The 18,264-nt window shown below is 38.9% G+C and overlaps 1 protein-coding gene across 1 annotated transcript; it reads right to left on the bottom strand.

The window, feature by feature from the left end:
• Window positions 1-1,921: 1,921 nt before the first annotated feature.
• BMT2 (base methyltransferase of 25S rRNA 2 homolog) lies at window positions 1,922-15,929 on the bottom strand. The gene is made up of 5 exons (XM_053464872.1): window positions 15,707-15,929; window positions 7,180-7,321; window positions 5,689-5,841; window positions 3,437-3,548; window positions 1,922-3,046 (listed from the first exon to the last, which is right to left on the bottom strand). Exons 1-5 carry the CDS (start codon window positions 15,924-15,926, stop codon window positions 2,420-2,422), a joined length of 1,254 nt encoding a protein of 417 aa, XP_053320847.1. The 5' UTR covers window positions 15,927-15,929; the 3' UTR covers window positions 1,922-2,419.
• Window positions 15,930-18,264: the final 2,335 nt, after the last annotated feature.

Here is an 18,264-nt window from a genome sequence, read left to right on the forward strand (position 1 = left end):
AAAACAGGGCCGGGTCAGTTTGAGAGATCAGAAGATCTCTTGAGACTGCCATGCGGTCTGCTGTTCCGGCCCTCTGCTGTTTGTGTGACATACAGACAATGGATTATGTTCACATTGGGGATTATTTATAAATAAATTCTATTAAAAAAATATTCATATAATAGCCCTTCTGGAACCTCAGTCACCTGATGCATTGTGTCCTTGACCTATAAGCAAGTCCCTCATTCAGGGACAAAATGCATCAGGCAACAGAGCTGCTGTTATGGGAACTACTACTGGTGCCAGGTATGTTCTGCTATTTTGCAAGCCATTTTAACACCTATAAACGTTTTGTAGTCCATGCAATGGTTTCAGCTGTGATAGAAGGTAACTTTAATAGACTTCCGCATTCGGATTCGTACGAGTTGCAAATTTACAGAATTTTTATAAATTTTGTGATTTTTATAAAGCCGTGAAAACCTTTTTCAATACAGCAGCTCATGCAGCAGTGTCCTCTCCCCTCAATTGGGAGGACGTCACCACAGTGTCGCCATTTTGGCGAAAGACGCAGGGTTATGTCCAGCGCTGTGGACAAAGAAAGAAGATTAAGCTGTCAAAGTAGGAGAAAGAAGATGCAGAAGTGTTCAGTAGGGAAACATTTAGAGAACATGACTGAATGTGGGCACCGGGCAACAAATTTCATTCCCGAATTAAAAATGCCCCTGAATTTTCAGTCCAAATGAATGGGCAGGGAACGAAACAAAAAATTTGTTAGAATAGTTTTTGGCCCATTTGCACGTCTACTATTTAGAAACAGGGTGCCAGCATTACAGGTTGACATGCACATTTTACACTGTATGGTTAAGTAACAACCCCTACATAATGGCTTTAGTTTATATAAAAAAAATGCATATTAGAGACCCATTTACATGATTATTCCTTATGTTATGGAATCAGTTTGGTTCTGGCAGCCTTAAAATGGTGGATAGGAGAAGAGAGGCCAGGGCGTGAGTTGTAACCGACCACACACATACACGATGAGCTTGCCTCAGGTAGCTACTTTTATCCTTGGGTAGTTTTGCTCTAGTTATTTAGTTAACTACCTTAAACAGCTTATGCTTTCCTTAATATAAAATACGTCAAGATAAACAATTTATAAAAGTTTCAGAAAAATTATGCACCACATATGATGAAAAGGGTATAAATATGCTTTAGCAGACTTCTTTTCCCCTCCCAATAAAAGAAAAGCAGCAGCTCACCTATATTGATCCACTGGTTTTGTCCATACAAGCAGGGTTGACATTGATATACCATAAACATACCACAGTACAGAGCATGCGCGTCACATTGCAATGTAAGATCCCTGCATGTAAGCACACTGAAACTTTTTTTTTTAATGCAGGCTATAGTTTTATTAGGAAGACTAAACATTTGTAGTAAAGCCTAACACTGTCATTGAGTAATGAGATTCTCTTCTCAGCCCAAGTAGCTGGGATACCAGGTTATTTGATTTTAATAGCAGGTGATGTGCCATTTCCAGATTTGCTCCCAAGGGTTGTAGTTCACAATAAGAAACTATAAACCGTATCTATAAAATATGGTAGCTTATTTGTATACAAAAGCATTTTTTTCAGTGCAAAGTCTCCCACAGTGGGAGATTAAAAAAAAAAAAAAGTTGGGTTTTAGAAATGTATCCCCAAACAGTATTTTGGGGGTAAAAACCCAATTTAAAATTGCTATGCAACTGTAAAACACACAACCTAAGGAGGCAGAAGCTGTACCAGGGTGCCCGTTGCAATGTGATTTTACACAATTTATGTAAAATGCCTGGTTTCTACCAAGAAAGTATGGATTGGCTCATTTCTGCACACTGACAGCCAATATATTTTTTTAAACTGCTGAGCTCTACACAATTTAGACACAAACTGTCTAAATATAAAGCCATTATTTATTAATGGAATTATAGAAATACATGAACTTTTTATGCAGAGCCTGCTTGCGTTTAACAAGAAATATCAGTATGAAATGGCACAAAAAGTTGCGTGTCCACAGTAACATTTGTTTCTTGGCTCCTGGGGATTGGCCAACCTTGCTGGGAGATATGCAAGAATTAGTATATAACAGTTTCATTTGTAAAATTGTCATGGGGGGGGATAATCTTTGTGTGCTAATACAATTGCTGTATAATGCCTTAACTATGCACAGTTGCATCATCAAAAAGTAACAATGTCAGAACAAAAGATATGCATGTAATTATAAACCATGAAGCAGGTAGTACCTTTTTGAATAAACAAAAAATGTCTTACAAAACCAAAAAAAACAAAATTCTATGTATTGGAAAAATACTAAACTTTGTAAACATTTGGATTCAAGTCTGAGCCTGGAGACCAGCAATTTGGCAGTGAAGCCACAAAGGCTTTTAAGCAGACCACATACTACCCTAGGTCAATAGCAATATGGGTTCTTCAAACTCGTAGAAGGACATGGAACTGGTTTGACTTTCTCCAGAGTCTGAATCATATGGAGTGTCGGGCAGCTCCGAAAAAGTGCAAGCAAGTTGTTCATCTTCATGTTCTGATCTAGCGCAACACAAACTGGCGCATTCTTCTTCATCAGCACAGTTGAAGTCTTGAGGAATGTAAAGCATATCTGGATAATTCCTTGTAATCAAGTCACTTGTAGTTTTTAGGGATACCTTTCTAAAGGACATAAGGTGCATATGAGAAAATTTACAATAGGTCATACGCTTGAAGCCAAGTGACTCAATCGCTATTTTCCAGCTCTTCATCATCATTGCATGGCGATTTTGGTGGGAGGAATCTGGAGTGATAATGAGCAGCAAACCATTCAGTGCAAGGAGCTCGTGAGCCTTTTTACAGCAAATCCACCGTTGGTAACGTGAAGGAAAGTACGAAAGCAGAAGAGAGAAAACAACCACGTGAAAAAGCTCTGCAGGCAAATAGTCAATCGGACTTTTTAGTTGTTTCAAGAAGGCATCAATGGCGTCGGGTGCAAGTTGGAGAGGTTGCTGTATTTGGAGGTTCAGGAAGTCACACTTGTACACAGTCTAAAATGACAAAAGGATTTTCTATGTGTAAGAATATAAGCAAAACACTAAAAAACTTTTGTAAATGCACTTCTTTGGGCAAATTTGATTTTGCGGAATGCCCACTGGAATAATAAGTAACAGTCGCTCAGCGGACACAGGACAGAAATTATAAATAACACATGCTTATTTAGCTCAGAAAATATGACCTAGTAAGTAAATGTAGTTCCTTAGTTTATAGCACGTGAAGATAAACTGCTAGAAGGATAGTGGGAAGAGAAACAAGACCACTGTGTTGAGGTTACATTTTACCTTACAGTATATATAATGATAAACTGTCTTCTGTTACATCAAAATAGGAACTAAGTCCTGTAAAATACTGATTCCCACAACAAATAGACAAAAGATTACCTCGACCGCCGGGACAATGTCAATACCAACAGCCAAAATGTCGTCGTATTTAAGAAACGGGTTGTAGCAGCTTCCAACATCTAACAATCGGATCTTCCCCTGGTGGTGAAAACTTAAACAAAGAAAACACATTAACCATTTGTAGTACATCTACTAAGGACAGTTAATGTGTCTTGGGGGGGGGGGGTACAGAACCAAAAGACAGTGGGGAAACGGCACATTTGCACAAATACAGCTCACACTGTTATTTTAATTTCTCTTCAAGCTCTGGTAACACACACGTCATGTCAGAACCATTGTACAGCGCTGCTGAATATGATGGTGCTATATAAGACAAAACATAATAATAGTAACTTATCATAAGTCATTTTATGTTTCAAAATATTTCCTTACTATCTCTGTGTGTGAAGCCAGTTCAGGCCAAACATTTCCCCCCAGATGTTGGTTACTGAATGCTACAAAAAGCACACTAAGTGTGTTTTTATTTTGTCTGCCGTGTTAACATGCTACGAGCAGTCTTCATCCATATGATAAAGGGTGAGAAATGCAAACGTTACACCACTTATGGTAAAAATAGAACAATGTGCTCTACTCCCAATGTACCATCCCCAATAGATCAACTTAACATTGTAATGACATTAAGTACTGCATATATTAAAATGTTTCTACGTGACCTTGTCATCCTTGGCAATAACATAACTTTTAGCCTCTTTTCCCAATAGCCATTAGAGAGGATACCACATAAACGATTTAGCATTTATAAGCCGCGTTAATGGACACATATTTGCTTTAACATTCTGTTTTCATAGTCAGTCTTACTCAATACTGAATTGACACTGTAAGACATAATTATTACCTACACGATAACAATTAATGGAGGCTCACATACTCATTCTGGCTACAACAGCCAACCTAAGCTATGGTTGTGACACACGGAAAACTGGAAAATGTACAGAAGGCCTCCAGGCTTTATTTTAATGGGACAGCAGATCTTCTAGATTTGCTCGCCATCAGTTGTGACCATGATGCATAATGCCCTGAGAAAAGCTTGTCGAAAGTCACATGCGGTGTCATTCTTAAGAAAAGCTTTCCTGCATCATAACAACCTGCTACTACCAGCTCAAGCCAATCACTAAACCACACTCCTAACCCTCTGTTCATTTTATTTATACATCCTATTTTACATGCTGAAACCACGTAGCCCTAATTACCGCTACAAGAGAGCTACTGCTCCCTCTTCTTACCCCTCCTTTTGTTTCAATTACCCATACCATTCCCTTAGATTCTAAGCTCTCGAGAAGGGCCCTCATAAGACCACCATTCCTGCCAGGGCCTTTGTATAAAAATACCACATGGCTAGTTGGCAAGCTCATGGGTATGGTTTTCTTCTCCCGAAGTGTCTGTATATGTATATATGTATATGTATATGTATATATATATATATATATATATATATATATATATATATATATATATATATATATATATATATATATACTGTTTATTTGTAATGCGTGTTTGCTGCCCCATTTAAATTAAACAGCACTGTGTAATTTGTTGGTGCTTCATAATTAAAAAAAAACAAAAAAAAAAAAAAATAAAGTAGCAATTCAATAAAAAGAACAAATTAAACAAATAGTCCAAACAACCAGTTAATGGTATACAAAAATAATGCCTTCTGACTGCAGAGTAACATTGTGTAGAATTGTAGAAGTGGACAGAGTGTTAGGTCAGATTCCAGAGCCTCCTAAGAGCTGTGTCCATGCAGGGATTTACCGAACTGCTGGAGCTATTGAAATTATTTCTATCTGCTGTCACTAAACAGAATGAAGGGTTGATAGGTGAATATATGGCGTGGCCTCCTGCTTCTGCATGGAGCTTCAGTTTGTTAGGTGGAAAAAAAAAAAAAAAAAGAAAATTATTTAAAGGACTGAACACTGTAAAGCCGCTGCATTTATAACATGTGCATTACGTACACCTAAGAACTCTTCTGTTGCTTGGTTTCCACAGATGGTTTTTCCACCCACTCCCCATTAGTCAATGCTGCCTTCTTGATATACGGTACATAAAACTGTTAAATGCTGCTAAACATGCCACTTCATGGCGCATACATGGGGCGACCTCTCAAAGATGCCCAGTTCGGGGCTTAGATAACGTCAAACCTATTTAGCAAAAATGAATTAAAGAAGACAGAGGTAAAATATTGTGTAATGTTAGAAAACAAAAACACATTTAAGACAAAGCATACTTACTCTATATTTGGAGTATTGACATTTGAAAAATCAAAAGTTGAAAAGAGAACGTCATCACAACTTGGGGACTGGCAATTCTTTAAAGCTGCTCTTCTGGCATCTTTTTCAATTGCTTTTCTCTTTCCTCCATTATAAAAATAATCTTGGCAAACACTGCAAAACATAGAATTACATTACAGAACGACATCTAGGCAAGGAAGAGTAAATGTCGTAGGTACATGCATTGAGAGATGAGCTGCAGCCTTTACTCAGATTCAAGACTGCATGTCATATTTTATTCCATCATACATACTGTAACAGGTTGCTAAGTTAGGGCTATGGATAACCTATCAACCCTGTCCCTCAGGATAGTCTTCAGCCCCAGGAGGCTAATAGATGGATCTTTGTCTTAGATCACAAGTTGTCACAACCGCCGTGATTGCGAAGAACAAATTGAACATTTTATTGTTGTAAAACATAGCATTATATATCCACAGAATTGCATTAACATTGATAAATAGACAAACAGATACACAGATACAACCCAACCTGTAATCCCCTTTAGCTATTGAATCTCCCCCTGACAGCAATCCTGTTAATGGGATTAGTTAATACAATGGAGATCCTGAGATCTTTGGCAGCCAGGTTGGAGCCATATCTGGGTATCTCGTGGTGATATCTTTACACTATATGATAGGGGGCACAGTGGTTCAGCTAAGGTTGCGCTGGCCACCTAAGAGTTCCACGGCTTTCTATAGAAGACCCGGTCACGCGCTGGAGTAGTTGGCGGCTTAAGATACGGCCCAAGGGCGGTGAAACCCAAAAGAAGAAATAACAGTAAAAAGAAACATGGAGTGGGGAAAATGATAACTGACTGATCCATGACTAGGGGAAGACACACATGATGGGGCAAAAAAGTGTCTCATAATAATATTCACCTGAGGGACTTAATACACGGTTATTGGAACAGGCTGTCTGATTTTAGTTCCAGGAGATTAGAGCCCGTCGCCAGTACAGCGGCCCTATCAGTACCTTGGGAGCCCTGTCTGACAGGTCATTCTGTCACACATATCAACAAACTTCAAAACAATTCTGCTTTCATTTATTGCCATTGTTTTGTTAAACTCGTGCTAGGGTTGCATTTGTCAGTTAAGTTTTCACTGTGCAACTGATTATTTTAATTCTTTCTGGATTTCTAAAGATACTACGGACTCTCTCTGAAAGTAAATAAAGTAACCCAGATGGGAACTCCCTTGCTTAGTAGAGACACACCAATCAAAGATACATTTCAGTATTCAGAGTCAAACAGTAGTGATGGTCCTTCATGCAATAAATTGCAGGAGACTTCATAAGGCAGAGCTAATAAGCTTTGCTTATACTGACTGGCTAGACTCACAAGATTCCACGTCCCATTATATATTTGGAGTAGACATAAAACAGTGCTAATAATAACAAAAATAAAAAAATAAACAGTCTTCTCCAAGCAAGTGCTTTTATACTTTTAATATTTACCTAAGGCACCATTCAATGCGACCTTCCCCTTCACACTTCTTTGCCCAGTGGCTGTCTGCAAGGTTTTTCATCGCAACAGCATATTCACAAAGTCTTCCTTCATCTTTGCAATGCTCTAGCCAAACCTTCTCAAAATCACCAGCTGAAAATAACACAAAAAAAACTTAAATATAACAGATTATGTATAATGTAGCTTGGGAAGATTAACATTTTTAGTATTTTTGTAACTGTTATATAGCTACCATTTAAGGTTCTATTTACTTGTTTTTTTTCTGTATAGGTGTATAAAAATTATATATATATATATATATATATATATTATATTACATTACACACACACAGTATTTCCCCATGTATAAGACGCACCTTAATTTTGGGGCCCGAAATTTGAAGAAAAAAAAGGAATAATCAAAATTCATACTCATCATCCTCATCACTCCCATCTATTAATTGCCCCTAAATTAAGCCTAAAGACCCCATCTACCATAACTGCCACTTAACCCCCACCTCCCCTAACTTTCAGTTAGTATAAAATATTAATTTTATACTTAGACGAGTTGCTGTAAGGGGCGGGGCCAATCCTCAGTGAGTCAGAAAGGGGCAGGGCCAATCATCAGTGTGACTGCAGGGAGGTACTGGGAAGTAGTAACCGCAATCTACAATCTACAATCACTGTATAAGACGCACCCAGTTGTTAGACCCCAAATTTTTCGAAAAGAGGGGAAAATACGGTATATGCCACGTATAGATAAAAAATCCATTAACATAAGCTTGGGTCAAATACCCCCTTTCCCACATATATGTTTATCAAGATAATATTCAGCATTGCCAATAGTTATGTTGAATTATATCAATGTTATGAAATTATATTACCAGGAAAAATTACATTAAAAAAATTCTTGTGTGATGGAAACAGGCATCTGTATTTCAGATTGTGAAATGCTGTACTTGGGTGTACTTTTAACAAAAGATCCAGAGTATCTTGTAAACAGCTGATAAATAAAGTAAGTCACGCCTGGATAATACTTAAAGTTACTGCCAAATAACTAATCCATATGTTCCCCAATTAACAAGAAAAAAAAAAAACACTAAACAATCCTAAAAATGTGGGTAAATTGTTCCTTGAATGGAGAATGTGGACAAAATAATAAAACAGCATGCGCTATTGTGTATTACTCCATAGTAAATCATAAAACATTTTATTTGCGTCTACAGTAGCCACCTACTTCAAGTGTTCTAAAACTGAGTAAATGTGTGAGCTCTTCACCATCATGAACATTGTCTTTGTTTGGGAAGAGCATAGGTAGGCGAGTATTCCCGTTAAACATCCAGGAACATGAGCCTGATGGTTCTAAGACTGTTCTGCTCACAAGGAGCACAAGATACATTTTGGGTATAGGTTGCAGTTTCCAGGAAGTAAAGTGCCCATTACGCTTTTAGCTAGGCAATAGGTGATGACATACAGAGCTATACCATAAATTAAATCCATAAGGCACAAATGAGAACATGCCCGTTACAATTGCTTAGGATTTTGTGCAGGTTATATGCCAATCAAAATAACCTAAACCTACAAAACCACTTTTTTGAAGTATACTAAAAATTTAGAGCAAAATCTTTGTTTTTCTGATAATACTACAAAACAAAATAATGTAAATCATTCCAGGCATGTATAGTACCAAAGTACCTATAGGTGCTTTTTGTTTTATAATCAGTTTAATTGCTTTAAAAAGATATTTGGTTTAAAGTGAAGGGGCTATTTTACTTCAGAAAAGCCATGAACAAAACTAAACATATCAATCCATTTCTTGCCCTCATATTGTACAAGAACAAATCTGCAGCCTATTGAGCACAAGAAAGACTTCTGATGTATACAGAACATTTACAAAATACAGTTGCAAATAAACATTTCAGTTACAAATATCACTATGTGCTTGATTAAAAAATGGCCCTGATTATAAGACGACCCCTCAATTTGAATCTTATTGAAAGGAAAAAAAGAAAAAGGCCTAAATATGATGACTATGAGGGGAGGGGGAATTGAAACCAGTGTTTTTGCCATGAAACATTGTTGACTCATTACAATACCTAACAGATTATCACATTTATGTACAGTGGCGTAGGACTGGGGGTAGTATTGTGGCGTCGCAATCTAATCCATATCTTATGTGTACAAAATCCAGTCCCTATGACTCAGTGGCTCAGAGATGAGTGGCACATCTTCAAGAACATGTCCCATGATGCTCAGTCAACCTTAAGGCATCCTGAGAACCATGGGATATGCTGTCCACAAAGATTTTCCACCACTTGAACCAGGCTCTCTTCAAAACTTGAAGAGGAGCACAGAGTGATAGACTTGACTCCAGGAGATCATGCTTCATTATGCAGCCCACGCTTCGCGTAGACCGTTCTTTAGTGGTGAGGTCTCGTGAGCACTGCATAACTCCCGTGTCCAGCGCCTATGTGCGTCTACATATTGGCTTAAAGTTCAGAGCCTGGCAAGCGCGCATATAGTGTGTCCAGGGGGGCTATGGTAGGCAGGCGTGCTGATTAGGGGGAAATCAGTGGTGCGGATCTGAGGTCTGAATAAAAGACGACACTAATTATAAGACAGATTTTTTTTTTGTTTTTTTCCCCCCCAATTATTTTTTTCTGGGTAAATTCTGTAGTTTATTTCTATTTCAAGGGAATTGCTTTATGCCAAGAACCAGCCAATCACACATTTATAATGCTACGCTATCTCTTCCTTATTCAAGTAAATTAAAGAGGGAAGGTAATTTGTGAGTCAGGCCACACTGACATTTCAGAAAAGAAAAAACAGAACTATGTTGACCCAGGATAGAATAAAAAAATGTAATAGCAAACTAACCAGTCATAAGGAAGCTATACAATAGACCTCTACCTCATCCTTATAAGCCGATCTGATAGTCTTTACTTGGATTGCTTATGAAATTTACCCACATACCGGATGGACACGTACGATCCCTTTAAAGCTTCATGCGCTTCTTTATCGCAACAGTTGCCAATTATAATAAAATGCAGATTGTGTTGCAAGTGTAACAATACCGGACGCATATTTTATCATCCTCTCCTATTAACAGCATTGGGAAATACGGCGCTTCTAAAAGTCAAGAGGCATCACGTGACCAAAATTCTGAAAACAAACAGCACCCCTGCCTATGGGGGAATTCCATTTGAAATAGGGATGTATATGCTGTATGGCCTTTCTGATGTGGCAAGCCAATAAACCCTGCACCATGACATGTTCTGGAAAAACCAAACAGGAAATGCTGTAAATGCCCAGAAATACAGTATTCTAAACGTTGCCATGTTCGGGGTGGAATTTCCCCTGTAAAGTGACACGATCATTACTATATTTCACTTTATAGCACATACAGGGTAAACTGTGCCTAGACGTTGTGCCAGCCATGTGTAGAGGCCAAGTTAAGTTTCCAGCCTTTCTCTCTATACTTACTCTGACAGCATAGAGCTTAAATGTATGGCTGCCAGAAGGTGGTATTATTATCGTCATCTTTTATTTATATAGCACCAACAATTTACGCAGCTCTTCTTACAGTAAATACATTCAAGGGCTATGACAAAACTAAAAGTGACCGACTAAGACAAAGTGATACATTAAGTAAACATGGCTTGCAAGCTTACAATCTAGTAGCGAGAAGACACTTCCAGAAAGAAGAAACCTAAGCATGATACATGTGTAAGCACAGCATTCTGTGACAAAATGGAAAGGACAGCATGGGTCTGTCCATGCACAAGCACACAGCCAATGCTTGCAGACGTGTGTAGTCCACCAAACCTGCAGCTCCAAGACTCTCTAATCTAGGGTGACCACACGTACCCGATTGCCCGGGACAGTCCTGCAATGGGACAGCCACAATCAGGCACAGGGATGGCAATAATAAGCTGTTTTTTTCTGACAATGATGGCAATGGGAAGCAAGAGATATAATTTACTGTATGTTTTTTTTTTTTCTGGAATATATTTACACCAATATATCTTTTATTTATACATTAAGAAACGTGCAACTCTTTTTGCAGTTTATTATATACGGTTAGTCATTTGTACATGTTTTAAAACAGAGACAATAAAAAAAAAAGAGATGACCAACGTATAAAAGTATCACCTTTTTATGTAGCCATTGATTGTGCAAATACTGAAAATGCAATGGCAAATAAGTTTTGGCCAGTCCCAAGCTTAACTCTGCTTAAGCGTCCCTTAATGGCAGTTAGGAAATGCGTTTATCCTACTCTAACCGAGCGCCTGTATATTGTATATAATATGACTGAAGCTTTAGAGGACTGTCACCTGTGCTCCTTGCGTTATAGTAAAATACTTTGAGGCTCAATTTACATATGAATGTAAATGAAATGTTTATTTACATTTCTGTTAACATCCAGACAGAAACAAAGAGACATCCAAATAGTAATTAACCCCTTAAGGACCGGGCTCATTTTTCGTTTTGTACCCTGTGGGACCGCAGCTGTTTTGACACTTTTGTGGTGCTTGTGTTCAGCTGTAATTTTCTCCTCACCCATTTAGTGTACCCACATAAGTTATATATTGTTTTTTTCAGGACAAGATGGGCTTTCTTCAGATACCATTATTTTGATCGTATCATCTTATTTACTATAAAAAAAATAAAAAAAACATGGTGAAAAATTGGAAAAAAACACATTTTATGACTTTTATTTGAAAAATCTTTTACTCACCTAAAAAAGCAAGTAAAAAAACTAGCTAAATAGATTCTACTACTTGTCCTGAGTTTAGAGATACCCAATGTTTTTATGTTTTTTTGCTGTTTTTTGTACGTTATAGGGCAATAAGTACAAGCAGCGTTTTATGATTTCCAAATCTTTTTTAACAAATCTGGTCAGTCTGCCTCCATCTCCTCTTTGGAACATCTTTGAAGCCGGTTAACTCAATTTAACCCCCTCAAACCATATATTTTTGAAAACTAGACACCCCAGGGTATTCCAAATGCTGTTATTTTAACCCTTTCCATGCACCAATTATACAACTACACTTTGTCAAACTTTGTAATAGTAATTTTTTTTATTTTTTTTTCCACACAAATTGTACTTTAGTTATAGATATACAGGTTCTGGTATATGTCACTGTCAAACAACACCCCAATGTGTGTTCAGGAACATCTCCTGAGTACAGCGATACCCCACATGCATGGGTTTGTCAGATTGTTTGGCTGGTAAAAGGCTACTTTTGGGGCATGCGTAATTCAGGTGGTCATTTGGTCATTGTGCCTCCCTCTCCTCTTTGGAATATCTTTGAAGCTGGTTAACTCAATTTAACCCATTCAAACCATATATTTTTGAAAACTAGACACCCCAGGGTATTCCAAATGCTGTTATTTTAACCCTTTCCATGCACCAATTATAGAACTACACTTTGTCAAACTTTGTCATAGTAATTATTTTTTTTTTTTCACACAAATTGTACTTTAGTTATAGATATACAGGTTCTGGTATATGTCACTGTCAAACAACACCCCAATGTGTGTTCAGGAACATCTCCTGAGTGCAGTGATACCCCACATGCATGGGTTTGTTGGGTTGTTTCAGATTTAAAATGCCACATTTGGGAAGTGCGCTTTTTTTCTCCATTTTGGTCAGTCATTTTGGATAGGTACACTATGCCTTATCTTTGAGCTAGGCCACTCCAATTTACCCCATCAGCCATTTTTTTTATATATTAGACACCCCTTGGGTATTTGAAGTGCTTTTATTTTAACTCTTTGTTGAGATTTTTGAGAAATTTTAGCACTTGCTCAAAATAATAAACTTTATTTTTTAATTTTATTTTATTTTTTTAATACTTTTTTTATATTTTTTTTTTACACATTTTGCTGGTACTGGATGGTTCATCTAGTGACATCACTGCATAATTATTTTTAAATGTTAGCACATTTTTTTATTTTTTTTTTCCATTTTTTATTTTTTTTTTATTTTTTTTTTGAATATTTTACTAATCACAGTGATTAGAAAGCTGGGCTCCATTGACTTGCATGGTTGAATGCAGTACCTGTATTCAACCAGCAAGTGGAGCCAGTTCTCTAGAGGGTCTGGAGACCCTCTAGCGAACTTTTTCGTCTTTATTGTTGTAGTTCCCGGGCCGCCGCCATCTTACTTGATGGCGAAGATCACCGGCAGCGGCGGCTGTGACCGCTCTCCGGAGCGGTCACAGCCCACCCAGAGGTAAGTGTTTGGTGTCGCTGGATGCCTCCCGATCGAGGCATTCCAGCGACACCATTTAAGTTTAGGAGGCGATCGTTGATCGCCTCCTAAACGCTTTTAAAACGGGCGTCCGCCGCCATACAATGTATGGCGGCTGTTGACGCCCCGGGGAGGGGCCAGACATGGCCCCCGATGCCGATCTCGGCCTTGCTGAATGCCTCGACATCGAGGCATTGCAGCAAGGCCGTTTAAGCGAAGAAAGTGATCCTTGATCACTTTCTAAGCTTATTTAATTTTTTGACGGTTCAGGACCGTCAAAGGTCATTTAGTGACCTTCTTGTTATGACGGTCCTGAACCGGCAAAGGTCGCGAAGGGGTTAAATTGCTGAAATTTAAAAGAAATACATGATCTGGCACACCAGCAGTGTGACATCTGTGCTTTACCACAAAGCGATATGTTCTGCGTAGCCACATAGCCGTTTAAGCACACTATTGGACTGCCACATGATTTCTTAGTTGTACTCAATGTCTGAGAATTTGGCAAACCCATTTACCAGGATTACTTATATACTTCTGGATCTAATCAGCTAATTCTGAAGATAAACTTTACATGGAAGTCCCCCAACAATTTTAGCACCCCATCCGTAGACCAAGAGGTGGAGAAAGCCCACAAAATGAGATTTTGGCAAAAAATAAAAAAGAAGCAGACACGGTTACAGGGTCCACTTTTCCTTTTGTAGTAGTTTGTTACTGTGCGTGGTTTTACAACACAGAGTGAGAGTTGATAGGAGCATTGTGTGTCAGCTTCTTGACATCACTATACAATAAGAAGACCCAGCCCAGGTGAGCTTCTGCTGCAGGAAGAGCTTGGCTGGCCCTATAAAATGTATAGTTAAATCAACGAGTTTGCAGTAGGACTTATTAAGCAGAATCTTATTAACGCACGGCAGCACATTTTTCTTTTCTTTTGCACAGCTGGAAAGTCTGCCCATCATTCTGGCAGAGGAGAGACGAGCACAGTTAAAAAGAAGTTCCAGAAAAAGTGAGTTACTAAACGTAACCATCCAAATGTAAAAGGGACAGTATAGTGTGTCTGACACCCCCACTAAAGAAGAGAACATATTTAAGTACAGTACCTGAGATGGAAGCTGCAGCCCTGCTGCTGCCCTACTCATCTGTGGTCTGATGATTCCTGCCACTGACTGGCAGGAAAGCACTTCCACTGACCTGCTCACAGGGGTCTATTTAATTTTGGGATGTGTGTAACACAAAAGACAGTATCCCAGGTTCAATCTGGAGATCAAATTTCAAATAACGAACAAAAATATTTAAGTTAAAAAGGACATCAGCAGATATTTTGAGATCTCAAAGACCCTTAGGTTTGTCCTGCCAACACAAACGCCACGATTTCATAGTTATCTGACATGAACAGAGATTAACATGTTTATGGAATAGTTAATCTGTAAACAACTTCTTCAGCAGGACTTTAAATGTGCTTTTCTTGGCGTTATTGCACAGCTGGCTGATTTATAATCGCTCAATTCTAAGCTAAGAATACCTACTCTTTGACCCTTCGTCTTTGATGTCCGGCGACTGAAGGAGGAACTAAATATCATTAGTAAACAAAAATACCTGATAAACACATAAGGGTGATATACTTTACTGCGGCAAGGACACTGGGGCAACTGGCTCAAATGTCATCATTTTAAAAACAGCTAACAACTGTAGCAATACTGTAAAATTAGCCAAACAATAGAGTAGAAGGAGCTGTTTTTTTTGTTGCTATGAACTACATCTCCCATGATCCTCCGTTCATCATGAGACTTGTGGACCATCAGGAGCTAAGCTGTAAACAACTGTAATGCCAGCTTTCAGCCCCGCCCCTGGCATATAGAATTCATATTACCAACAGTGGGATACACAGTCACTGCTATCATATTTTAATATTAAACATGTTTCCCGTTAAATTCGGAATAAAGTACTGTTTGGAGTGTACATGTCCGGCTGTTGGTAACTGTAAGTGCAATAACAGCATCTGCCCCATATAACTATTATCTGGGGCAGATGACCCAACAGTCCGTCTCCAGGACCCGGAATCCCGCTTTATAATCTTTACAGTAGACTACAGCAAACAGCTTCCTCAGCAAGGACAGAACAGTCAGCCTTTGTATGATCACCTATGATTGGCCAGATTACCCTTTGAATTAAAGATTTTAATTGGGGCTCTACATGGGCCCACAAAGCAATACAGGGACACGGCAGGGTCTGGGTACAGACCCTTGCGCTTGGTACACACAATGCCCAGAGTACAGCTCCGTTACCTTCTCGGTACTTCCTTCGCAAGCTCCGGTGAACGCTTTTCACTACGCCGGACAGCTTTTCCTGCTCCAGCTTCACGTCTCGGGATAAATACGGGGCCGCCGCGCCCTCTTCGTTCCGCTTTTTGGCTGACATTATGTCCAGGCCGGCTTGGCTCTCACGCCACTGCTCCATGGTAAGATCCCGGTTGCTGGAAAATGCCATCCACGCCCCCTCACCCATTGCCAACCAGCGATAGCAACAGGCGCGTCAGCATCCTAGTTAATCCGCTATAGGCTAAAATGAGACAGGCTAGTAGTACCAAGTGACCAATGGGAACTAGGCAGAAACGCCTCCGCACGGACGCGTCTTTTCTTTAACTAGTAAAGCGCCAAAAATAAGCTGTGGCGCCGCGCTCAGTGCCACAATCACCGTTACTGAAACAGTTAAAACAGAGGCGTCTGGCATACATCCAGACACACACATTAACCTATCAGAAAGCTAACATGGTTGTAGCTCAGCTCCTCTGCGTCAACATGTTCCCTTTGTTTCTGTTACCGGAGCTATCGGTCGCTCCCACCAATCACAGCGAACCTATGCTTTCATCAGTAGATGAGCTAATTCTATGTGTTGAAATGTAGGTCACGTGATTGGTTCGTGTGGTTTATTGTCGTGAGGTGGGCTGCAGGTGTAATTTGCCTCCCAAAGGGCAGCCTTACATTCTCATTAAATCTAATCGTTCAGATACGCAGTCCTATGTGAAGTAGTAGAGAGGCCAGTCAAACTTTATTTTCCTGTATTTTTTAACACTGTTACGCCAGCCCACCCTGTGCTTTTGTTTTGTATTGGTAAACTAAATTTGAAGCAAGCTCTGAAACCTTTTTTTGAAGTTTTGTAGTTTTATGTGTGGTAGGTGTGTGTTTCTAAAAATGTAGGTAGCGATGTTTACAGTAAAAACTCAATTCATCGAGATCAATGTGCAGCGTTGTGAATATGATGGCACCAGGCCCGGACTGGCCATCTGGCACCATGGCACATATAGTAAATAGGTTTGCTGCTTGTTCGGCCAGCAGCTTTTTATGCCTGGCTGCATGCTACGCAAGCATAAAAATGTAGCGTGCATCAGCGCATATCCAGCCATCGGCCACACATGCACTTCAGGCAGCTGCTGACCATAAAGTGCCGTCCCATGGTTTCCAGTCTGGTACTCAATGGCGTTGTATAAATCAGTGAATAATAATAATAATAAGGCACTCCTTATATATTTCACTGGCAAACACAACTAACTGTGTATAGTGTATGTAATGTCTAAAAAAAATCAACATATGTTGGAACACCCAAGACAGACATCCATGAGGTTTGATTTAATGAACCATCTAAAATCCAAACTATTGCTCAAAAACCAGATCACTAAAAGTACAGCATTTCAAGTAAGTAAGCATTTCATTTCCCAGTCACATACGGTATTTAGAGAGATTCATAAACGCAGCACAGTATCCACTGATCCCAAATCTAAACTACTGCGAGTCTAAAACAGCGTGTTCAATGAGGTCAAAGTAATAGAAAATATAATTTCAGTTAAATAAGCCAAAAATGTGTACTGATCCATTTTAAGCTAGTTATGTAACCAGAAAGTGACTCACTTCTGGCAGAAGTCTAGATGTCTAGACAAATAATTGGTAAAACCCTTTCTTCGACAGGAAGCGTACATGAACTTCAACTGAAAAGTGGTAAGCGGTTCTATTAACTAATCATGATGTTGTAATTTTATTTAAGTAGTGTCACTTTTCCAGCATAAAGTACAGAAATGTATCAAATCATAACCATATCAAGGGACAAAAAAATACCAAACAATGAAAAACAAAATAAAAATGTGGTTTAAAATGTATCATTTTTTAATGCAGGTACAGTGCCTTGTAAAAGTATTTTCCTATTGAATAAAAATAGATTTTTATTTTGATTTCATGTAATGGACATACAAAAAATAGTTCAAATCGGTTAAGTGAAATGAAGAAAATAAGTTTGTAAAAAAAAAAAGTTAAAAACGGAAAATGGTGGATGCATATGTATTCAGCGCCTTTGCAATGAAGCCCCAGATAAGATCCGGAAAGTCACATAATTACACCTGTTCAAGAAGGCTGCAACATCGGTGGCCAAGCGGCACCATGAAAACCAGGGACAAGTTGTGAAAAAGGGATGGGTTATATAAAAAAAAATTAAACAAAACTTTAACCATCCCACAGAGCCCCATTAAATCCATTATTAATAAATGGAAAGAATACAGCACCACAACAAACCTGCCAAGAGAAGGCTGCCCACCAAAACTCACGGACCAGACAAGGATGGCATTAATCAGACAGGGATCAAGGAGACCAGAAATAACTGAGGGAGCTGCAGAGCTCCATGGTGGAGATTGGAGTATCTGTCCATAGGACCACTTTACGCCATATACTCCACAGAGCTGGGCTTTATGGAAGAGTGGCCAGAAAAAATAAGCAAACATATTTGCTGTTTGCCAAAGGCATATGGGAAACGCCTCAAACATATGGAAGAAGGTTCTCTGTAAATTCATGTGTGTGAA

This window comes from Spea bombifrons, chromosome 4 (assembly GCF_027358695.1).
Source record: "Spea bombifrons isolate aSpeBom1 chromosome 4, aSpeBom1.2.pri, whole genome shotgun sequence".
Classification (NCBI taxonomy): domain Eukaryota; kingdom Metazoa; phylum Chordata; class Amphibia; order Anura; family Pelobatidae; genus Spea; species Spea bombifrons.

Bases quoted from the DNA above. Each gene is read 5' to 3' on its own strand.
- BMT2 (XM_053464872.1), bottom strand. From the start codon at position 15,926: ATGGGTGAGGGGGCGTGGATGGCATTTTCCAGCAACCGGGATCTTACC. The intron at 7,322-15,706 runs GTAACGGAGCTG...TGTTATTTTCAG, and splicing joins GCGAAGGAAGTACCGAGAAG to CTGGTGATTTTGAGAAGGTT. The intron at 3,047-3,436 runs GTAATCTTTTGT...TTGTCATTTTAG, and splicing joins ACATTGTCCCGGCGGTCGAG to ACTGTGTACAAGTGTGACTT.